Source organism: Amblyomma americanum, chromosome 3 (assembly GCF_052857255.1).
Source record: "Amblyomma americanum isolate KBUSLIRL-KWMA chromosome 3, ASM5285725v1, whole genome shotgun sequence".
In the NCBI taxonomy this organism is placed as follows: domain Eukaryota; kingdom Metazoa; phylum Arthropoda; class Arachnida; order Ixodida; family Ixodidae; genus Amblyomma; species Amblyomma americanum.
Window position 1 is genome coordinate 178704145 of NC_135499.1, and position 24879 is coordinate 178729023.

The 24879-nt window shown below is 49.5% G+C and overlaps 1 protein-coding gene across 1 annotated transcript in view; it reads left to right on the forward strand.

Moving 5' to 3' along the window:
- Nucleotides 1–24879, forward strand: part of LOC144125529 (hemocytin-like) — a 95968-nt gene that overhangs the window by 51451 nt on the left and 19638 nt on the right. Inside the window, exons 48-56 of the mRNA XM_077659012.1 lie at nt 411–470; nt 583–734; nt 1198–1293; nt 6425–6581; nt 7731–7847; nt 8275–8319; nt 8415–8534; nt 21473–21738; nt 22568–22785. Of these exons, the coding sequence (XP_077515138.1) occupies nt 411–470; nt 583–734; nt 1198–1293; nt 6425–6581; nt 7731–7847; nt 8275–8319; nt 8415–8534; nt 21473–21738; nt 22568–22785 (1231 nt within the window). The remainder of the gene's footprint in view (nt 1–410; nt 471–582; nt 735–1197; nt 1294–6424; nt 6582–7730; nt 7848–8274; nt 8320–8414; nt 8535–21472; nt 21739–22567; nt 22786–24879) is intronic.

Genomic DNA, 24879 nt, shown 5'->3' on the forward strand with positions numbered 1-24879 from the left:
TAAATCTATAAGCTATTCTACTTCGGGATCTCTTGCTGTATATCACTTAACCATGTGCTGTAAACTATGATCAGAGGTGAACTTTCTTTTTCTTTCTTTCTTTCCTTCTTTCTTCCTTTCTTTTCTCTTTCTCTCTCTCTCTCTTTCCTCCTTTCTTTCTTTTCATGCCTCATCAGCAGTGTTCTCTCCTTTGCGTTACGTTACTGATTCTTTTACTATCACTGAATGTCCAAGCACATAAACAGAAATAGAGTTCTTTCCCCAGTAGTTCGACAACAGCGCGCTGGCAAGTATGCAAAGTATGTCTAGGCAGATTTTCGTGGCGACCTTTTGAACTGAATAGTCTCCGTTACGAAGCCAGCCACTCGTTTCATGTTAACATTTCTTCTCTATCTCGTTATGTTTTCTAGCAACCGCCGATAATATTCCGCCAGGAACGACGCCCCCCACACCCACAACCAATGCTCCGGGTGAGCGAATTTAATCCAAAAGGCTCGGTCGGCGAAGCGACTCCTGCTTTCATATCATAACATGTTTACTTCATTACCGCCTTGTTTTTTTTTTGGGGGGGGGGGGGTGCAGAAACGGGAACAGTGACCGTCCGGATGTGTCCTGAACTGCCGCACCATCTTCGAGCCTTCTGCCCCCTCTGTGAAGACGGACTGATGTGCGACGGTGCGCAGTGCCTGCCTCCGTCCCACTGCTCGTGCTTCCAAGACGGCCAGTTGTTCCAAGTAAGCTTGCAGGAGAGAGCGCAGATTAATAACCTTCTTCTAATTATCTATTATCTTTGTTCCCCATTTCGGCGGTAGAACATAATTTTCTGAGGTCGGAATTGAGAGAAAGTGCGATTCTTTTAGTTTTCCGAAGTGCTTAGAAGTTGAAGCAGCAGTTTGTTTCTCGCAATAAAAAAGAAAGTTATGACAAAATCAGGCAGTTAGGCCAGACGAAGGCAGGGCTGCCGAACAGGGCTGGGTGCAACGCGGTCAAGCTGTTGCAAGAGGGCAGATACTGGCTGAAATGAGCTCACGTGCTTTCACGTGACGCTCAAACTCTTGAGATAAAGCTTATTTCAGCACAGAGCATGCAAGTGGCGCCGCGACAGTTCCTTTAAGCGCTTAGTTTCAAAATAAAAATCATGCATCTGCTTGTGACCTTTGCAGGCGTTTCTAAGCATTTTGCACTGTCTCGTTCCAGGTGAACAAAGCAATTGTGACATCGACATGCGACATCTGCATGTGCACACTCAACGGCCATTCCAAGTGCAGGAAGAGTCAGTGCAGCTGCCCGAAGGTAAGACTCGCATTTTGCATTTCTCTCTCATTTACTTCCAGTTGGCGACCAGTCCATGATTCAAACGCTGCAGCATTTCACTTTTTGACATAGACGATGGATGTCTTAAGAGAACTATTTAATTCCCCAGCTTACATTTGAGATGATCCCTTTCCTCGGTGTTTTAACGTTAAAGATCCCCAGGTGGTTGAAATTATTCCGGAGCCCTCCACTACGGCACCTCTTTCTTCCTTTCTTCTTTCACTCCCTCCTTTATCCCTTCCCTTACGGCGCGGTTCAGGTGGCCAGCAATATATGAGACAGATACTGCGCAATTTCCTTTAACTAAAAACCAATTAATAATAATAATATTTAATAATTAATTTCATGTTTCGTGACCACGGCCGCGAACAGAAAGTATGAAGCAGCTTGCTGAGTCTATCAGTTGCAATTAATGTTCATGCGTGAAGCACGTTGCACTTGATCCTATATTTCAGGCGTCTCAGCTAAAAGTAGTCGAGGTTTTAAAGGGACTATGCAATGAATAAAATGTCGCTTGTAAATGTTTTCAATGCTTAGAAATGATGCTAAGGAGCATTGACATCAAGTATGAGTCTTCGGAACTGAGCCGGCAATTTATTATGAACTTTTAAAAACGTGTTTTTTTTTTTAAATTTCGCGGGCCAATTGGTGTGCTCGCAGTGACCCATTTTGAAACTAAGATCGTGAAAAAAGACGTCACTGTGCCCATGACGTCGCCAGGCCACCACACGCTGTCATTCGCTGGAGCCACGGCAGCCACGACGTCACGGGCACACTTCCGGTAGCCGTGAAAATCGTACGCTCGTGCCGCCGCGCTACCCTCTCGGGCAAGCGCGGGACAGGGCATGGCCTTCGCGCATATGGTTTCAATTTTCCTCTGCCGCCTCCTTCTGTCGGGAGTTCCGGAGCCACTCGCAGTGGCTCGCCGAGTCGCTACTGTCGTTCAGCCGGTACGGCGTGAACGCATAGGGCTCGATGCCCGTCGCGGTCGTAAGAGCGAGCAGTCGCGCCTCGAGGTCCGGGTCCATTACTGGTAACTACAACAGACGACAAGCAAAGAAACCCGACGCGCGCCGCAATCACGCCGCCGACGCTGCTGCTGGGGTGCTAGGAGCGAAAAATGTATAGCGCGCACGTACAGGTCCGTCGGGGACAACGCTCAGAAGAAAAGCAAGTTATGTTCTTTGAGACACGTCTTGGGGCACTGAAGTAGCACCGACGTCACGTGGTAGCCTTTGTATTTGGGGGGCTTTCCCTTAAGGCTGGTGAAAAAAAAAAGCTATGTAAATGGTAGTTTGGTGCAAACATTTCAGTCGATTGCTTTTCAAAGCGATCTAAAACTTCCGCACTGACGCTTTATTCTTGATACCAATAATTTAAAAGTTAACTAATCAGCTTTTACGAAATAAATGTTCAGAAATAAACGAAAAAAAAACAATGCTGACAGGCTATGCGACTCTTAGCAGCACTCCGGTGTTTTCACTCGCGTGGGCCACTCAGCCTTTTTAAACTCTTAGTTAAATTGAGCTGGGATAGCCAGTACATGCGACATCATCTCTTCGACAACGTCTGGCTGATCCGGCAGATCAGAAAGAGAAGGCGCTCTCTTGCTTTTCAACTTTACAGTGGACACTTCAACCGCGCCGCGAGGTAGGGGAGGACGGTGGGAGCGAAAATGGAAAGATGGTGCGGTACCGTGGAGGGCTTGGCAGTAATTTGGACCACCTGGAGATATTTAGCGAACGCTGACATCGCACAGCACACGAGCGCCTTAGCGTTTCGCCGCCATCGAAATGCGGCCGCCGCGGCCGGGTGCGAACTTTGTGGCCGAGTGGTGTAAGGCACCAGTAAGCGAGAGCGTGCCGTAAGCTTCAAGAGTGCATTTAATCAAGCTCATGACAAATCTGTCATGTAATAAGCCTGCTGGCAAATCAGTTCATCACAAGGAACACAATTTTTTTTTAATCGAAGATGTAGGCAGCGCCAGAAAGAGCGCTAGCTTTGAGAGCGTTGCACATGATATATGAAACGGAGTTTAGCACATTCGAGCTTCAGTTTAACATTCTTATATGAGAAGAGTAAGTTCCTCCAACTGCAGCCACTTTTCCGTCTTCGCCCTGATAGAAGCGTCCAGGCAGGGCACTTAAGGGCATTTCTTCCTCAATATCACAATAAAGGAGGACAAGGCGGAAAAGATTGGCTGCAAGCGCCGGAGTAACGCGTATTCCGTCTCAGCTGAATGACATCAACGTATTGTGAGTCTGTGTACGACGCAGAGCTTGCGAGGGCACTCCTCAACGCCGCGCCCTCGCCTTCCGACCCCTATCCATATCTCGCGTGGATTCCTCGTATCTCAAGGAGGGGGGGACGCTCGCCGCTGTCAGCGCTATCTCCGCTCAAGCGGCGGGCCGCCGCGCTAGGCTAGCTTGTTCCGCCGACGAGATTGCTGCGTACGAAAACGTACGCCGCTCGAAATGCCAGTCCTCGCGCGTTGAGCCGTGTGTGTAGCCGCGCGTCGAGTGCGCTGTCTTTCCGGCTTCGAGAAGAGACAGCCATGGGGACGAAACTACTGCACGCCCTCTTCGCCCTGTGGGTTTTCGGAGGAGGCACTCTTCTCTACGTGTCGGCAGCTTCGGTAATACCGTTTTGTTTCCTTAATCCTTTCACGCCTTTTTTTCGTTCCTTACCTCACCTGAATGCATTCGAAGGCGTTTATGCAGGGGTATTCCACACCTGTTGCGGCTTTGTTCGTCAAATTTTTCTATCGAGTAGACGTGTCACGTCATACCCAACAATTCTGGACAAAACATTTTCGAGAGGGAAATAGTTTACTAACGCAATTTTTTCATATATAGTAACATTTCACTATAGCAATCATATATCCGCAGATATCCCTTCGGCTGGCTCGCATTTTTTTTGCTATTAACGTTTTTGCTGTCATCTAAAGTGTTCCCCATTAGTTTTATATGGAAGTCTTAACTGTTCGATGCGAGCGATGGAAACATAACAAAAGAAAAATTTTGCAACATGTCGGGAGAACGGACCATTATCTTCAATACTTCCAAACTAGTGCCGTAGAGTTTTCCAATATTCAAAATTTTTGTCCAAGAATGTCGGACATGTGCAAGCTTACTGAGCCCTTCCCGATTAAGGCGAGGCATTCACTCTGTTGGCGCGTCGCGAGCCTCTCGTATTGTACGCCGAGCATCCGTCGGATGCTGTCTAGCCCATCATTCCGGGTTGCCATACGTATTACGCATTTTGAGGAAATCGAACGCGTTTCTGAAGTTGAAATGCATGACTCCATGTAATTAACACGAGACGTTCTAAAAAATAAAACATCGCTTAATTACGAGCAGGTAGGTAACGGACGGGACATGCCTAAAGCTGGACTGTGAGCGTAAGGTTCACCCGAAGTTTGCTCGATGTTTTCTTGCTTGTTATGGTGCCCGCGGCTGTCGCAGAAGATACGATTTGTTTTATGTGCTACTGATTAAGCGATAAGGAACGGCAATGTTCAGCAATTATCTTTGTCAGAGGAAACACTTACAGTGCGTTGTCTCGACTCGATCTTTGTTAACTAAGGAAAGGAAAAGTTAGCACGTTGCTGTATTTTGTCTGATGAAGTTCATTGGTCGCTAACCAAGGTCAAAAAAGATGATTTTTCGGGGTTGTGAACAAAGGAGCCGTATAGCTTCCGAAAACGTCATTTATTTATTGACCGTGGTCAGCGACCAGTGAACTTCATCAGATACGATGCTTGACCAAACCATATGCCGTCAAACCATCGACTTAATTTTTATTTTGTGATTATGACTAGAGTATTTACTCACATAATGAACGCACTTTTTTTCCCCAAAGGTATCTGAAAATTTGGAGAGGTGCGTTCATTACGCACGGTAAAATATTCGGGAAAAAGATTTGAAGCGGTAAAAGCGGAATAAAAAGTAGTCGGGTGTAATAAATTATTCATCTGATACGACTGTCCTTCGAAATAAATAAAAACGCCCCTTTCAGGATTTTGTGCGCGAGAGAGTAGTCACCAACTTATATCATAAACCCGCACGTAAAACTCGCATAGCGGCGCACAATTCTGCCCACAGGGATTACAATTACAGGTGACCCTATAGCAACCACCGCTGTGGCTCAGTGGTTATGGCGCTCGGCTGCTGACCCGAAAGACGCGGGTTTGAAACCCGGCCGCGGCGGTCACATTTCGATGGAGGAGAAATGCTAGAGGCCCGTGTACCGTGCGATGTGAGTGCAAGTTAAAGAGCCCCCGGTGGCCGGAATTATCCGCATAACTCATAGCATTTGGCGCAAAGTCCAAGCACAAGTTGATAGAACCCTTAATATGGCAGGTACCTCTTTTGACCAGGCGTGGTTACTACTGGTTCTCAGATTCCTCGCGTGACATTTTTATCGGCTGTTCCTTCTGTAGGGTGAAATATACTATAGATTTAACATTCGAGAGGTGGCGCTTTGTTAATGAGTGGCTGTTCAGGCGTTGAAAACAGGGCGCCTGATAACATTCATCGCCGTTATCAGCAGACCGCGCGCCAAAAGAAAGGGGTGTGTCCATTACGCGAGGGAAAAAGAAATAGTACTTTTTGACGCCCAAAGTAGGGAGTGCTTTCATTATGGGAGTAAATACGGTATATATTGATTTCAACTTCAACTATACCGTGAACACATGATGAGCCGAACCGAGCGAAGGTCCTTACACAGCGTGGATGGTTTATGGGGTTTAACGTCCCGAAGCGACTGAGGCTATGAGGGACGCCGTAGTGAAGGGCTCCGGATATTTCGACCGCCTGGGGTTTTTTAACGTTCAGTGACATCGCACAGTACATGGGCCTCTAGAATTTCACCTCCATCGAAACTCGACCGCCACGGCCGTGATCGAAGCCGCGCCTTTCGGGTCAGCAGCCGAGCGCCATAACCACTGAGCCACCGCGGCGGCTTGCGCAGCGTGGAGTCTCCACACATTGCCTACCGCGAGGAAGACAGTTTCAACATTATTTTAAATTCTCAGACCAAGCTGCCTGAAACGCTGCTTCCTGTTTCCGTTCGGCTCGTAACGAGATCTCCCCTATTCTCTGGTATGCAGAGCCAGCGTTCGTACTTCGACGACAAGTGCCAGTGCAAGTGCGCCTACTGTCCCACCGGCCAGCGCCTGTGTCCGACCACCAACGAGTGCATTGACGAATTCAAGTGGTGCAACGGCGTCAGGGACTGCCCGGACGACGAGCAAGGCTGCGAGCCACGTACGCGCCTCGATATTTTGCTGCCTCCAGTGATTCACGTGTGCGGTCGAGTGAAGATACTGTCGACTTAACAAGGTCGTCGTTCGTTCGGACGAGATAGTGGTGTTTATCACAGAAAGAAATTCAGTAACAAAACAGAAAAAGAACTCGGAAGGCTGGACGCGTGATTAGGGCGTTTGTGTTATTTGTGGATGAATAAAACGTGCACTCGCCAAAAATGGGTTTTAATTAATGAGTGTACGTTTTATTCATCCACTATGTTTCCCCCTCACCAGACAGGACTCTGTCGAACCCTTGACTACGTTGTGTTATTTGTGCGATCGTACTTAAAATCGTACATATGCGATTCGATAAAACTGTGTGGTAAACACTCGTGTAGAATGCATGCATTTTTAACTGTGCCCATAAGCGCAATAGAGTGGACCCACGTACTAATTCAGGATTCTGCTCGTACTTAGGCGTCTCTAGAAATTTCGGGTTAACACGACACATTTTTAAGCATGAGGAAAAGATGTGCATCACGTTAAGGACGCTTGGGTATCTAGCGCCGATAAGTACGACAGCGATGATAGTGTGATACGAAATGATGTGATAGCGTTGGTCAGTTCTCGGAACCATGGTTGATATTCATTGACAAGATACACTGAGAATGCTGACAAGAGTTAAAGGAGGAGTACAGTTTCTGTAAATGTGGCAAAGTGAGAGCTGCTGGAGATTTTTGTTGGCTTACTCCCGTTGACGCAAAAGCGACAGCTGGAAGCTCGCAAACAACTTTTGAGAAGTAACTAAAAAAAGGACATTTCAGTTGATTCGAACAAGGGTAATTCACCACAAAATTTATGCGCAGTCATACAAAGGTGTAATTAAGCTGTTTGGAATGACCCGATGCCGTACGGGTAAGGGTACATTCTCATACACTATGCTGACGTGTTCTAGACTTATGGCCTCTTCCCACACAGAGTGACTCGTTATTCTACACCGCCATAACTACCGTCTGATCGGTTGACCGTTCTGAACAAAGAACACTAATTTGGCGCCAATTCAGAATCGAATCTTGCGTACTAAGTTGAGTGGACAGTTCAGCAATTCTATAAAAAAAACTACTAAAAAACTAGTTTGACTGAGCGCTTGTTCTTTAACCGCTTTCAGGCGACGAAGAACGCCCTCCAGCCATATCGCCTTGTCCGGAGCCCACTAAGCCTAAATGCCCTGATGGACAGGAGGCTAAGCTGATGAAAGACCTTCGGTGTCCGGAGTACAAGTGTGGTAAGCATCGGTTGACGCTAAGGGGAAAAGAAAATTGAGGCAGTGATGACATAATGGGACGCGCGTACTAGCGTCAGCTATGAAGAGGGTCATGTTGTGTATAGTGATCACGGGAACCACGTGTAAAGGAGTCATGCTCATGCGTAAAAAGTTAAATGAATCAACTGGCTCAATGACAGTTAATGAGTTACTTAGCCCATTAATGGGAACAATTAGTCACGTAGGTGATTCATGGGTCATGTGACAGGTGATGACGTCAACAGCGATGATCACGTGATGACGTCACTTCGCGCGAACTACGCCATCTCCGCACAACATCAACAACAGCTGACACTGTACAAAAAAAAAAACCATCAAAACGCTGCAACGTAATACAAGTCAATTGCCGTTGATTGACATCATAGTTCCTCCTGGTATTTTCGCGCAGTTCCTTTCAATGGCGATGGGGACGACTGCAGGCTGCTCTCCAATGGTAAGCGTGCGTCGAGATTATAATGACTGAGACAACCTGACTGTCTATGACTAGCGCATTCGCTCAACTCTGTCCTTTTGCGTGACTGATTGCAGCTGCGGTGTGCATAGTGGATGGCCGATCTGTCAAGACTTTCGACGGAGAGCGTTTCACACATGACGTCTGCAACCATATCCTGTTCCAAGACAAGGTGGCGAAGCAGTTTTCAGTCACAGGTACGTTGACTAGTTTTTTTTTTTTGATAAACGGTGAATGGCGTGTTGAAATCAACGACATACGGAACTATAATGCGTACATGACAAGCGTAAGCGTTCAACATACAAATAGATGGCTAAGAAATGCCTCCTTTGAAACCATTACTCGCCATTTGAAGTCAGCAGCACTGTTCAGGTCACAGGCTTTGCATTAATAAGAGTTTAAAATCGACAATACCAGCAGCAGATAATACTGCTAATGTATTCGAAATTAACTGCGTCCGTTATGAGAAAAGGGGGAAGGGGGATTGGTTAGCTGTAGAGAAATAGGATCATTCGTGGCTTGCGCGTGATCTGTACTTGGTCCCCGCACCTGGCATGCAAGGAAGAATGATAAGGTGTCGGTGTTTATTATTCTACGTTGTAGCCAAAGGAGACGAGCGTCATCTTGCAACGACCGCACTTTACTCGCAGCTTCCGGTGCTGTTTATGTATGCACGTGCGTTGACTGCGCTGGCCGTGAGCTGTGTGGTCGGGTTGCAGTGACGGTTGTTGCGGCCTCTATTGCAGAGCGGATGAGTAACTGCGTCTGACCGTCGTGTTCTTTGTACTCTGAGTGCGCGCACGCGCTTACTCACCCTTGTTATGCAAATAAACCCCGTGCTCGCTGACGTAAGCAGGGAAGTGCGAGGGAGGTTCGTGAGGAAAAGAGAAAGGAAAGCCAAGTGTGTACACACTCCATTTCAGGAGCAAATGAATCTGGTTTATTTTTTTTTCTGGCTACAGCACATTCCTTGGATGCAGTTGGAGGCGTGCTGTCGGAGAGCAAAATAAAGGCTCTCGTGGCGTGCAAAATAATGAGGCTATCTTCCCACATCGCTGACTCGGCATCATAGGTGGGGGTTTGACCACAAAAATCTGGACCTCACCTCAACCTCAAAAAGAATTTGCCGACCTCACTCAACGTCATCAGTTGAGGTTGAGGTTTCCTTAGACGCCTTCACCTCACTTTTTCTGAGGCCACTGCTGACTTCGCTCAATCTCACCTCAACCTCAAATTGTGAGGTTGAGGTCGGCTGCTCGACCTCAGAAAACAGATGAAAAACAAAAAAAAGCGATCAAGAAGTTTTTCAGTTAAAAACAATTCTGAGAATCCTGTGAGACAGGAAAGCCAAAATGATGATGCAATTATTTGATAAGGTGTGTACAGACACTATTCATGTGCACGCAATAGGAGAAGCTTATAATCTGGGATGAACCTCAGAGAGTATATGGCCTGCGGGCAGGGGTGTCCCATACGCGGTTACCACCAGTACGTCGGTGACTACTTTATATGAGTAAATATTTGGCAACTTGCTTCGTGTATACTTGTTCGTATTGGAAGCCTCTCGCTCATTCACGCACGAACCGGCAATTGACAAACACAGCCCTTCTACACCATCTACCAGAAATTTGAAAGAGGAGGGAGGTATTCACGATACTCTATTCAGGCTTGAGAACAGTTACCGAATATAAAGAAACTGGTCGTCGATGTACTTTCCAATGCGACGGTTATGCAGACGCATATCAGTATATTTCGATTTTCTATTTCTAGCCGGCATAACGAGAACGCTCTTTTCAGACCTCGGTATGTTGCCTTCGAAATCACTTAACAAGCTACGACTGTAGTACACCAACAGAGGCACGTTGTATTATGTCTGTGTAGAAGCGAGCGGCTTCTTTTATTAATGAGAAAGCATTAGATGGCTCACTTTCAAGGTCATATCCGCAAAAAAGTGTCCGCAAGAAACGGCGCCATGCGACGTCACGAGCCGACGAGTCACGCGACGAAGATGATGACGTCACGTAATTAACTAGTGCTGATTAATATAATGAGGTAATGCTAATACCTTGGTATAATTAGTGATGCTATCATGGGAGTGTGACGTCATGCCAGGTCACGCGACAACGATGTAATGTGCCATCAAACCTACTCACGTGACGATGCTGTAATATGACATCACACCTACTCACGTGCAAAGATGTAATTTCTCATCATACCAGGCCCCCATCCACCCCCCTTCCACCCCATTTCAAGATCCATGTGGATCCCACATTACTACACATGCGCGCATGATGCATTACAAAGAGTGCCCACAACACGGTCCACATTAATGACATTCGGATTGTCCAGCAGGTAAACGCGCCACTTCTCATGAATGACATACTGCAAAGAACATGCAACGACACATTCCTTTGACTCTCGAGATGATGGCGATGATGATGATGATAACAGTGTATCCTTATGAGCCCGGAGAAGTCTGATATACCGCTATCAAATTAAAAGTTACCAGAATAATGAATAAATTTTGTACACTACCCAGCAACCGAAGGCAATTATTGTGCGGGAGAATAGGAATACCTGCAGCTAATAATTAAGGATGATGATGTTGATGTTTCTGGCAGGTCAAGACTCTCCCCCGTTTCCCCCACTTTACTCCAAGTGGCGATGGTAATGGTTTCGAAATCCTGGGAATTCTCCGATGACTCGGTGAACCCGCTGCATTTTGAAAGAAAGGGCTAGATTACGTCTTCGAACACTGTGCCAGCTATTAAAATCACACGGGTAAAGAAAGGGCTAGATTACGTCTTCAAACACTGTGCCAACTATTAAAATCACACGGGTAAAGGGCTAGATTACGTCTTCAAACGCTGTGCCAACTATTAAAATCACACGGGTCAAAACAACTGGCCTAGAGTGGGCAGCGTGAACCGCTCGCTCTGTCAAGAGCACCATGGCTCTCCGCTCAAATTTCCCCGCAGGGAAATCTTTTTCCGCCCCCCACCCCCACCCCCCGCGGTAAAAAATACCGCCTAAGTACTCATACGCCTAAACAGAATTCTGGATACCATTTCGTCAGCCAGTCTGAGACAAGCTGCTTTAAGTCAGTCAGTTGATTTCCTTCAAAACTGAACTAATCAATGGTGCGCCAGCATCCTCGACGTTTTTTACTCGCGAAGCCCGAGCGAGCATTCTGCGAAGCCGTTTAAGGTGAACGATGTGTCTCTGCAAAATAGCTAAAGGAAAGATAACGTGTAGTGCCTGGTCGTCTGCAAGACAGGCCGCCAAATTAGCTGATCCCATACGAGAAAGAAAAAAGAGAATGATTACAAACTTACAAAAAAAATCGCACACTAACTACTGATCCGGAGTTCCCGGGTTCGAACCCGACAGCGGCGGCCGCGTTTCGATGGAGGCGAAACGCTAAGGCGCCCGTGTGCTGTGCGCTGTCAGTGCACGTTAAAGATCACCAGGTGGTCGAAATTATTCCGGAGCCTTCCACTGCGGCACCTCTTTCTTCCTTTCTTCTTTCACTCCTCCTTTTATCCCTTTCCTTACGGCGCGGTTCAGGTGTCCGCCGAGATGTGAGGCAGATACTGCGCTCTTTCCTTTCTCCAAAAACCAATTTTCATTTTCGTTTTCAACAGAAGCGAACAACAGTGTGCCCCATTAAACGTCATTACAGTTTTTTTGCATACTTTACCGCGCCCCGCCGCGGTGGCTCAGTGGTTAGGGCGCTCGACTACTGATCCGGAGTTCCCGGGTTCGAACCCGACCACGGCGGCTGCGTTTTTATGGAGGAAAAACGCTAAGGCGCCCGTGTGCTGTGCGATGTCAGTGCACGTTAAAGGTCCCCAGGTAATCGAAATTATTCCGGAGCCCTCCACTACGGCACCTCTCTCTTCCTTTCCTCTTTCACTCCCTCCTTTACCCTTCCCTTACGGCGCGGTTCAGGTGTCCAACGATATATGAGACAGATACTGCGCCATTTCCTTTCTCTGAAAACCAATTAAAAATTAAATAAATACTTTACCGCTCTAACACCGCTATGCTGGTGCGTTCGCCTCGTGACGCGGTGTTTAATAATAAAAATAATTGTTTTTTGGGGGGGAAAGGAAATGGCGCAGTATCTGTCTCATTATATCGTTGGACACCTGAACCGCGCCGTAAGGGAAGGAATAAAGGAGGGAGTGAAAGAAGAAAGGAATAGGTGCCGTAGTGGAGGGCTCCGGCATAATTTCGACCCCCTGGGGATATTTAACGTGCACTGACATCGCACAGCACACGGGCGCCTTAGCGTTTTTCCTCCATAAAAACGCAGCCGCCGCGGTCAGGTTCGAACCCGGCAACTCCGGATCAGCAGTCGAGCGCCCTAACCACTGAGCCACCGCGGCGGGTGCGGTGTTTCGGCAATATGTGAATTTCCGAGAAGGAATAAGGAATAGGAGACAAAAGAAAGGTTATTCGGAAGGATAAAAAAGTGAAATTAGTGTGAGATTCGAAAGGGGAAGTCACTGTTACGTCTCGCCTACCTACGACGCGCGGTATAGCCGGCGCGGATGCAACGGACGCCGCGGCTTCGTTCATCGCGGCCGCAACGCCTCCCGCCAAGTGCGTCCAGGCATGTTTCAGTGCCACGTGTCGTCGTGCGTGCGTGTGTGTGTGTGTGCATGTTTTGCCCACGCTTGTCAAAGCGCGGCAGCCGGGGAGAGGAGCTCCTCAACTGGGAGGCGAGGAGGTCTGACCGGCGCCGGCCTGGCGGACGCGCCCGTCACGCCTGAACATGTTCAAGCGTCGCCGTATCGGATGACTCTTCCCAAGCCGTTCCCTCTTGCCCTCGACTCCGTGGGTATAAAGCGAGCTGCCCCGGACGCCAACGAGAGACTTCGATTCCTTCCTTCGAGTAACGTGGTCGCCCTGACCGGCTGCTCTTTTGCGATGCCAGAATAAACAAGTTGTTCTGTTGCCAGTCGACTCATCCTTTGCCGGGACCTTCGAATGTTTCCAGCTTTGCCCCAGGCCGCCAGGCCAACGCTACCCTTGGGGCTTGCAACCCAAATGCAACAACTGGTTGCCAGCGGTGAGATCCCGACAACGGAGGCCAGCAGCGAAGATATGCGGTCAACTGTATGCTGAGCAGCACAACGACCATCCGGGAGCAGTGCAACGAGCCCTGTGTGATGACTGGTTGCCTGCAGCGGAACGACTGCGCTGAATTCGTGGCTGCGAGGTTTGGTGAGTGCGGGACTTTCTTCTTCTGAGTTTTGCCAGGCTTTTGTTAGTGTCAGAAACAGAGCTGGTAATTGTGGTTGTCGTTGCTGCCGGGTTAGTTTGCGGCAAGACAATAGTAGGCAGTAGAGAAAGCAGCATTCGGAGCAGCCATGGATTTGAAGTCGTTGCGCAAACCGAAATTGCTGGAGCTTGCAAGAGAGTTGGGTCTTGATGTCTCAGACAAACTCAGAAAACCAGAACTGCTAAGGGCGATTCTTGAGTTGGAGGCTGAGGATGACGAGCTGTCGGAATGCCTTGAGACCATTGAGGAGAGGGAACAAAAAGAGAAAGAGGAGCGCGAACGTAAAGAACAAAAAGAGAAAGAGGAGCGCGAACGTAAAGAGCAAAAAGAGAAAGAAGAGCGCGCTTTGGAAATGAAGCGTCTCGAGGTAGAGATGGAACGCGCTCGTAATGGAAGTCAGGCACACGGTGCAGGAGAACGGGTATCGTTCAAAATGACTGACCTGATGCGGCCGTTTAAGCTTGGAGAGGACATTGGTTTGTTCCTGGTTAACTTTGAGCGAACGTGCGAGAAGCAGGGGTTCTCTCGGGAAACGTGGCCACAGCGCTTGCTCACTTTGTTACCCGGCGAGGCGGCCGACGTAGTCGCTCGCTTGAAGAGAGAGGAGGCAGAGGATTTCGACCAAGTGAAATCAAGTCTGCTAAAAAAGTACAGGCTGTCAGCGGAGGCGTTCCGTCGGAAGTTTCGGGAAAATGAAAAAGGCAGAAATGAGTCATATACAGAGTTTGCCTACAGGCTTATGTCAAACATGCAGGAGTGGCTCAAAGAAGAGAAAGCGTTTGGTGACCACGAGAAAATTCTGCAGTGTTTCGGGCTAGAACAGTTTTATAGTCGGTTACCTGAGAACGTGCGGTACTGGGTCTTGGATAGGCCAGACGTTAGTACAGTGGCTAAAGCCGCCGAGCTAGCCGAGGAGTTTGTGACGCGTCGGGCTCGCGGAGCTAAGGACGGTCAAAAGGGTGAATTTGGCTCCAAGTCTGAGAGGCCGAAGTTCACACCCATGAGAGCAAGGGGGGACACGCGTAGTGCGGATGCGAGTGAAAGCAGTCCGACCGAACGTAAGGAGACGGCGGCAGCCGAAGCCGAACGCAGAAAGCGGTTCGAGGCGAGGCAAGCGCGCGTGTGTTATACGTGCCAGAAGCCGGGTCACTTTTCGGCGCAGTGTCCAGAAACAAAAACAAAAGTCGTGTTTTTGTCATTATGCAGCACTGACGAGAACATGAAGCTTCTCGAGCCTTACATGCGAGACTTCCTCGTGAACGGGAAAGAGTGCCGAGTGCTTCGTGATTCCGCAGCTACAATGGATGTAGTTCACCCCTCTTACGTAGAACCCGATATGTTCACGGGCGAGTGCGCATGGATCAAGCAAGCCGTGGAAGCTCACAGCGTGTGTCTGCCCGTAGCAAAAGTGCTCATTGAAGGACCTTTCGGAGCAATTGAGACGGAGGCAGCAGTGTCATCTATGCTGCCCCCCCAGTACCCGTACCTATTTTCGAACCGGTCCGATCACCTCCTGCGCGAGAAGGGTCTTTTGTTTGGTGAGGCTAGCGTTCAGGCCTTAACCAGATCGAGAGTTCGGGAGCTCGCTGCAAAGGCGGTAGTTGCGGGGCCGACGTTGTCGAGCAATGAGAAAGGGTCGGAGGCGCAGCAAGCTGATATTCAGAGCACGTCCGAACTGAATAAAATTGAGCCTGTAGCGCTGAAGGCACCAGGTACTGGAGAGGAAATGCCCGACACGGGAAAATTAGAAGAGCTATCTACAGATTTGCTCATCGCGCCTACGTCCGATGGACTTAATAGGTTGCTAAAAGTCAGCCGGTCGGCTTTGATAGCAGAGCAAAAAAAGGATGGCAGCCTAGAAAACATGCGCTGCAATGTCAAAGAAGGTATCGCCAAGAAAAATGTTCGTTTTGTGGAAAGAGGTGGGGTCCTGTACCGGAAGTATCTAGACCGCAGAGGAGTCGAGTTCGATCAGCTGATCGTGCCTCAGTGCTACCGTCAGGATCTGTTGCGCTTGTCGCATGGCGGTTCGTGGTCCGGACACCTAGGAGTTAAGAAGACTAAGGACCGTCTCTTGCAAGAGTACTATTGGCCAGGGTGTTTTCGTGACGTAGAAACCTTTGTGAGGACATGTGACACCTGTCAGCGGGTTGGCAAACCAGGGGACAAATCGAGGGCGCCGTTGAAGTTGGTACCTATCATTACGGAGCCTTTTAGACGGCTCGTTATTGATACAGTGGGACCTCTGCCGGTAACAGCCACGGGGTACAGACACATTTTGACTGTGATCTGCCCAGCGACAAAGTTCCCTGAAGCAGTGCCGCTTAAAGATCTCAGCTCAGTTGAGATAGTCAATGCACTACTGTCCATATTTGCGCGAGTTGGTTTTCCTGCGGAAATCCAGTCAGATCAGGGCACAGTGTTTACCAGCGCTTTGACGACAGCCTTTCTCGAAAGGTGTGGGGTAAAGCTGTTACACAGCTCAGTGTACCACCCACAGTCGAATTCCGTTGAGAAGCTCCACTCCGTCATGAAGCGCGTGTTGAGAGCATTGTGTTTTGAGCAACAAAGTGATTGGGAGCTGTGTCTGCCTGGGGTGATGTTTGCATTAAGGACCGCGCCGCATGCGGCTACGGGGTTTTCGCCAGCTGAGCTGGTGTACGGTCGCTCGCTGCGGTCTCCGCTTCGCATGCTTCGAGACTCGTGGGAAGGCAGGGGCGACGACCCAGTCGTGGTCGAGTACGTGCTTAGTCTCCTCGAACGCTTAAGAAGGGCACAGGAGTTGTCAGGTGAAGCAATGGCAAAGGCCCAGCAGAGGGCCAAGGTTTATTATGATCGGACAGCCAGGGCCCGTCGTTTTGAGGTGGGCGATGAGGTGATGATATTGCGCACATCGCTAAAAAACAAACTCGACGTGCAGTGGGAGGGCCCAGCACGGATTGTTCAAAAACTGTCGGATGTTAACTACGTGGTGAGTCTGCCAGGAAAACGGAAAGCACAGCAAGTTTACCACTGTAATCTGCTCAAACCCTATAGACAACGGGAAGCAGTGGTGTGTATGATGGTAAACGTTCCCGAAGAGCTTCCGGTCGAGCTTCCGGGACTAGGCTCAGTGACGAACAGGGAAGACACTGATCAGGTCATTAGTGACTTAATCATTAAAGCACCGCTGTCAGCTGAGCAGAGAACCGAACTACACCAACTCTTACAAGAGTTTCAAGGTCAGTTCTCTGAGAGGCCTGGTAGGACTTCTGTCCTTACTCATGATATAGAACTTACCTCGCCAGAGCCAGTACGATCCAAGGCGTACCGGGTGTCACCCCGCCAGCGCGATATTATGGAGGCTGAGGTAAAGAAAATGCTACAGCTCGGTGTTATTGAGGCGGGTGAGAGTGATTATACCTCCCCTTTGATTTTAGTTGAGGTACCGGGCAAGGAACCTCGTCCTTGCGTCGACTACCGCAGGCTTAATTCTATCACTAAGGATCAAATTTATCCGATCCCTAACATCGAGGAGCGCCTTGAGAAAGTTAGTAGCGCTCAGTTTATTTCCACCCTAGATCTTGTCAGGGGTTATTGGCAGGTTCCACTTACAGAGGAGGCTAGTAGGTATGCAGCGTTCATTTCACCAATGGGAACATTCCGTCCTAAAGTTTTGAGTTTTGGTTTGAAGAACGCGCCATACTGCTTTTCAAGCCTCATGGACAAAGTGTTGCGGGGACAGGAAGAATTTGCTTTACCGTATTTAGACGACGTAGCGATATTCTCCGCATCCTGGTCTGAGCATATGGCACACTTGCGGGCAGTGCTAACCCGCCTGCGCGAAGCGGGCTTGACAGTCAAGGCTCCCAAGTGCCAATTAGCACAGGCCGAGGTTGTCTACCTCGGTCACGTGATTGGACAGGGTCGTCGCCGCCCCTCTGAAATAAAGGTGGCCGCTGTGCGAAACTTCCCGCAACCGCGCACGAAGACCGATATTCGGTCGTTCTTGGGTGTCGCCGGCTACTATCAGAGGTACATCCCCAGGTACTCCGATATCGCGGCTCCCCTGACGGATGCTCTAAGAAAAACAGAGCCCCAAACAGTCGTCTGGAGCGAGACAAAGGAGAGAGCTTTTAGCGCCCTAAAGAGCGCCCTAACAAGCCAGCCTGTGCTATGATCGCCAGACTATACCAAAGGGTTCGTTGTTCAGTGCGATGCTAGTGAGCGAGGCATGGGCGTTGTACTGTGCCAAAGGGACAATGGAGAAGTGGAACACCCCGTCCTGTATGCTAGTCGTAAGCTGACCTGTCGTGAGCAGGCGTACAGCGCCACCGAGAAAGAGTGTGCGTGTCTCGTGTGGGCCGTTCAGAAATTGTCATGCTACCTAGCCGGCTCGAGGTTTATCATTGAGACGGATCACTGCCCTCTCCAATGGCTGCAGACCATATCTCCCAAAAATGGCCGCCTCCTGCGCTGGAGCCTCGCTTTGCAACAATATTCCTTTGAGGTGCGTTACAAAAAGGGGAGTCTCAACGGTAACGCCGATGGCTTAAGTCGAAGCCCCTAACGTAGGAATCCGCCTCAAAGTTGTTGGTTACTGATGTTTTCTTCCTGAGGCAGGATTTTTAACATATTGCTTTTGTTTAGTGTTTCAAAGTGATTATGTGCTTTCTAGTGCAATTTTCCAATTTGTGGACGCGTTCTGAGTGCTGCTTGACTACTGTAAGGAACTAGGCAGTAGTATAAAAGGGGAAAGAGCCTGGCAGAGCTTAGTGAGGGTTGTCTCGTGCTTGCTGACTGAGCGGTTGCGTTTCGGCGTAGTTCTAACGCTTGCTGGGAACGAGCACAAAAATGGCAACTCTCCCGAAGTGACTTTACAGTGTACTATGTGATCCTGAACCCGAGAACGAGGCCTTCTCTGTGCGCTGCGCTCAAGCAACGTCGAGGGACGATCGGTTTCGATTACGAGCATCATCGAGCGACATCCCTCTGGACAGCGGATGCAGTCCCCTGACCATCGGGATCTCCTTCTCCCGGCGGGGCGGTCTGTTACGTCTCGCCTACCTACGACGCGCGGTATAGCCGGCGCGGATGCAACGGACGCCGCGGCTTCGTTCATCGCGGCCGCAACGCCTCCCGCCAAGCGCGTCCAGGCATGTTTCAGTGCCACGTGTCGTCGTGCGTGCGTGTGTGTGTGTGTGCATGTTTTGCCCACGCTTGTCAAAGCGCGGCAGCCGGGGAGAGGAGCTCCTCAACTGGGAGGCGAGGAGGTCTGACCGGCGCCGGCCTGGCGGACGCGCCCGTCACGCCTGAACATGTTCAAGCGTCGCCGTATCGGATGACTCTTCCCAAGCCGTTCCCTCTTGCCCTCGACTCCGTGGGTATAAAGCGAGCTGCCCCGGACGCCAACGAGAGACTTCGATTCCTTCCTTCGAGTAACGTGGTCGCCCTGACCGGCTGCTCTTTTGCGATGCCAGAATAAACAAGTTGTTCTGTTGCCAGTCGACTCATCCTTTGCCGGGACCTTCGAATGTTTCCAGCTTTGCCCCAGGCCGCCAGGCCAACGCTACCCTTGGGGCTTGCAACCCAAATGCAACATCACCGATCAAAAGCTTCGACGGTATTATGCAGGTTTTTCTGGTTTCGTGCTTTTTTAATCAAATCATCAGGTGTCCTTGTTAGGAACCACCTGAATCACATTCTCTCGCCTGTGCCGACTACTACAGTTTCTGTTAAGTCACCGTGCAATGTGCAGCAGGATCCCCTTTATTCGACTGCAAGGCACGAGCCATGACGTCAGCGCCGGCAACGAGCATGAACACGAAGCAGTCTTGCTTGGAGCCATCCGCGCTGCGACAAATTTACAGCGCGCTTGTTGGACTTTACTTATTTGTTTGCGCGATGGTCGAATTTCGATGAAGGCGAAATTCTAGAGGCCCGTGTACTGTGCGACGTCAGTGCACGTTAAAGAACCCCAGGTGGTCGAAATTTCCGGAGCCCTTCACTACGGCGTCTCTTATAGCCTGAGTCGCTTTGGGACGTTAAACCCATATAAGCCAAACCAAAATTATTTGTTTGCGGCATCAAACAAAGCTACCGCGGGTCAACGTGAGTTTCTTGCTTTGCACACTCCCGGGAATTTGAGCCGACCTGCAGGCAGCCGGGTGCTACGCCAGCGGGGCAAGGGGGAGGGAGAGTGCCGTGCTGTGACAGTAACACTCCTTCCGGGAAAACCACAGGTGCGTCTTCCTGTGGTCTCGGACTGAACGGACATACGGCGCAGCACCGGAAGCTAAGAGGGAACTGTGGCATCCGGTTGTCCAAACAGGGGAAGCCGAACACCAAGCGTCATTGCGTGAACACTGCGGTGATGCGCTGCAACTCCGCTTCGGAAGCGGCACTCGTCGGAGTAAGACGTGACAACTGCAAAAAGTCTCGACCTCAAAATTTCGACCTCACTGAATGTCGACCACACTCAACCTCAAACTCACGCGTGAGGTTGAGGTCCGATTTGCTGACCTCACGCACAAAATTTCGAGCCGTCACCGGCTTCACCTCCACCTCACCTCACGACGTGAGGTTGGTCATTTTGCGCTTGAGGTCGACCTCATGAGGTTGCCCACCTCTGCTCGGCATACGTCCGAGCGATAAGGCATTGAATTATCCCACAAACCTCTGACATTTCACGATGCAAGAATATTTATCTACGTTGTGCCAATATTAGGCGCTCAAGGCGAAAAGCACGCGCTGACATGGTCGCCGGCGAAACAATTTTTCAGAAACTTTTGGACTTTCTAAAAGAAAGTAACGAAAGTTTGCAGTTTTTGTACCATGAAAATTCTTTATGCAGCAGAAAAAAAAATTTGACGGCTATGTCGCGATAGTGTTAATGGGTTAATGCCCATATATGCAGAATTGGACATTCTCGACTTTTCATTAATAAGTCATTTGGGAGTCCTCATACCGCTCCTGGCGCAGTGGTGCAGCGGTTAAACGATGCGCCACTGCCCTGCGATGGCAGCGGCTGCCAGCTATGGGGCTTGTGCGATCCGGGTTGCTATTCCCGAGCAACCTCTCGCTACCAATAATTAATTTAACTGCCACCTGCCACGGTGGTCAGTTTGCTCATAATCCGATGGGAAGGTTGTGATGACGTCACAAGGTCGCGTGACCTAAGTGGCCCGCCTTGGTTGCTTCTCCTGGGATTTTTCGCTCACAACGCCGACGACGGCGACGCCGGATTTGCTGCAGAACGGGAGCTTTAACGCTGTCGCGTTAAAAATTCTAGAGCAAAAACTTTGAAATTAGCCTTCATAAAGTGACGGAAATATTCACTAAAATGAAGTTAGTGATTTTTAGCTCGTATTCTACACAGTAAGCATTCGTGCCAAACACTACAGATAAGCCCTTCATAAAGGCTAGCAAACTTCAATTTGGTGACTTGGATTGCCTTTAGGAATATGAGTTGGCGTGCAGGGGTTGTGGTGGTGGTGTGAATGTACAGGCGAGATTAGCCTGTCGGCAGCTGCTCCGCGTGGGATGGCGTCTCACGCACTTATCCGACAAACAATGTTTTGGAATCTAAAAATTCATTGGAGGCACTTAGATATCGTTTAACTGCGGGAAGGCGAGAGCCGTTTGCGATTAATTGCACTGATTTAAATTTGCCGCGCTTGAATCCGCGCGTGATATCACGGCGCTGCGCCGTGATATCACGTGACCTTGTGATGTCACGTGATCTTAAGGTCACGTGACCTAAATGTAACGGACGGACGCGAGCATGAGCCATTAAAGGCTATCGCCTTAATACACTGCCCGAGGTGCCGTTACAACGAAGTGCCATTGCCGCCCTTCTCGTGCCAGCCCACCGGCGCTGCTCGAGGCACGGCGACATCGGCGTGTGCGAGACGTGGGTGTCGGTCAAGTGCAACTCGACCTTCGTCAAGCTCGGTCCGACGCTGTCCGACGTGAGCGTTAACGGGGTTCCCGTGGCGGTACGAAACCTGGGCGCCGTCAGCCGGCGGCTGGGTGACGTGCACCTGTCCCGAAACGGCCAGCGGCTCGTGTTTACCTCAATGCGGCACAACTTCGAGGTCGCCTTCGACGAGCGCCGAACCATCAAGATCTCGGTGAGTCGCCGTTCGTGTTGACGCGACAACGTCACCACTTGACGACGGAAAGTTATCTCTTGTTGAATCGCGTAATCTGCTCGAGGCCTCAAGCGGTGTACAGTTTGTGGGCATAGTCATGCATAGGTACTAAAGACGTTCGCCTTGCATTTGCGTAACAGTAGAGAATGAGGTTGAAGTCAGTCGCGCCGAATTGCGCTTAAAGATGAATGAGCTAACGATGATTGCGTTTAGCAGCTACTTTTTCTGCTCTCTAGAATGCGGGAACAGAGGAAGAACACAATTTATTCTGGAGGCACCTCTAAAACCTTATACTCCTTTCTCGACCTGTTCTCATCAGCGCACAAGTCTAAAACTCTTGGATGATTTGCGGGCGCAGGTATCGCGAAGTGGAAGAACAGCCCTTAAAAAATTTCTTTAGGCATATAGACTGTCCATGGACTTTCGTCTACAAAGTCTATAGACCCTCTATAGAGAAATCTTATAGAGTAGTCAATACAAATCCTGGAGACAGTCTATAGGCAATCTATAGATTTATGGCCACACACTTTCGGTAGACTTTCTTGTATGGACAGTCTGTTGACTATGAATAGACCGAAGGAAATATCTATATGAAGGCAATAAAGTCTATAAGAAGTCCATACACAGTCTATATACCATTTCTATAAGGGCGTTGGAGTGATCGAATAACAAAGCACTCTTGCACATGCGCACCTTACATATAATTAGGCTGTGCATGAATCTCTCTCTCGTATTTTTTGAGCACGAAGCCAAACGGATCGTTGTGACAGACTAATTTCGGCCCCAACCTTTCTCGCACGGCCGGCAGGTGTCCGATTGTCTGTCGTCCAAGACGAGCGGCCTGTGCGGCCTGTACGACTGGGACGCCAAGAATGAGTTCCGCACTCCCGAAGACCGCCTCGTGAGCGACGCCCGTGTCTTCGCCAACAGCTGGGCCTCCTCGGGCGGGGCGAGCTCCGACTGCGCGCTGTCGACCTGCCCCAAGCAGACCCGCGAGAGGGCCGAGCGCTGGTGCCAGAGGATCGCGTGAGTGACGCCGCTTCTCACGGCCCTGCCCGTGCGACGCACATGCTTGCAGCACCTACGCTCTAAACGCAAATGCACCTACATTATAGTTTTGCCCCGCCGCGGTGGCTCAGTGGTTAGGGCGCTCGACTACTGATCCGGGGTTCCCGGGTTCGGACCCGACCGCGGCGGCTGCGTTTTTATGGAGGAAAAACGCTGAGGCACCCGTGTGCTGTGCGATGTCAGTGCACGTTAAAGATCCCCAGGTGGTCCAAATTATTCCGGAGCCCTCCACTACGGCACCTCTTTCTTCGTTTCTTCTTTCGCTCCCTCCTTTATCCCTTCAATTCCGGCGTGGTCCAGGTGTCCAACGATATATGAGACAGATACTGCGCCATTTCCTTTCCTCCCAAAAAACCAATTATTGTTATTATTACATTAGAGAAATACAGGAGTAAGTTGTCCTCTAGCGCGCTCTCTTTTATGAAAGAGAATGCGCCAGAGGACAGCTCACTCCTTTTTTACTCCTTTCTGTTTAGAGTGTAGGTGCCGATGTGTCATTTGCTAGAGCACGTACGTTGCATAATGCACAACCGGCTGGGGTGATGACAGTAGAGACTGGCCATAGAGACATGCTGCCGCCTACCATGCGTTACTGCTACATTGCATGCTGTGTACTGCTGTATGCAGGGACTCCGGAGGCTTTTTCGAGCGGGGGGGGGGGGGGGGGGGCTGGCCTGGGTTTTTTAGTTGTTTATTTATTTATTCCATGTTTTATTCAAATGCTTAATTAATTTGATTTAGTTTTTCTTTATATTTTCATACTTCGCTGTTCAAAAGTATATTTGTAACGCATATATAACTTTAAAAAGGCAACTTTATGTATATAAGGATGTACACTTGAGGAGTGATCGACTGCATCAAAAAAGTTTGTTTATACTGTTTCAATGCTAATAATCATGCTCATGAACAGAGCTCAGTAGATTAACAATTTCTGCTGGGGCATGATCACTTTAGGTTACTGATATTAAACGTTTTAAGGCTGGGTATGAAGCAAACGAGCTCAGCCTTATTGCGCTTTACATTTATAACGTCCTAAAATTGAAGCGTTTGTCAGAAATCTGATCTGAGTGCAAGATGTTAGAGACCTGAGGGGGGGGGGGGGGGGGAGGGGCGCTGCCCCCTCTGGAGAAATGCTGGGGGGGAAACAACCGCTCCCTCCCCCCCTCTGTTGCGGAGTCCCTGGCTGTATGTGCTACGCATTGGTGGACAATAGGTATTGTGTAAACGCACGTTTACACTTGTTGAAAAAAGGAACACGAAAAAATTGCCGTTTGTGTGTGGTAGCAACAACTGCGCAACATCCTGCAGTGCGCGGTAACAGGGGCTCCATCGTCACTTTTGAACGCGATTATTTAGACGAACCTTCCATTTTCATATAATATTCTTGCACGCCCGATAATGGTACCCAACGCACTAGAAAAAAAAAAGCTTTTAACGATACGAGAGAAATTATATTTACTATATGCGACGCAAGCTCTGTTTCACGAGGCCCGCAGATCCATGCTGACATTACACTCAGTGCGTAGGCTAAGCAGTTTTTGCGATACCAGGTCAGCAGCTTCAGTTTTGTGGGCGCACAGTAACCTGAAAGGTGTAGTTGGATAGAATTTCCGCGAGAAAAAAAAAAAGCTGCCTGATTTCTCCATGGCCTTCAGGCACCGTGCGGAGGGTGGTAATAGACGCGCTTCACGAAGGTTTTCGGTGTTTCCTCCAAGCGGGCTGTTCACGACACTCACCATCACGTCATGCAAGCGAGTGACGCGATGGCTTCACACATCGTTACCTAGGAGCCGTCTGCATAGCTGCATATGGACGGCTATCCGCTTCAAAGGTTCGCAGTAGCCTTCGAACGACTTGTCAAGCATGGCCGTATAACAGTCGGAAATGTAGACGCACAGCCCTGTGAGGAAACTGGCTTTTTACTGCCACCTCACCTTTGTCGCCAAGGCAGAGGGACGTTTTACGGTCTCTTGGGCGATTTCTGACGCATCCGCTTTGAGCTCTGCCGTTTGCAAACCCTCGCTTCTAAGCGCCGTTCTCGGGCTTTGGTCT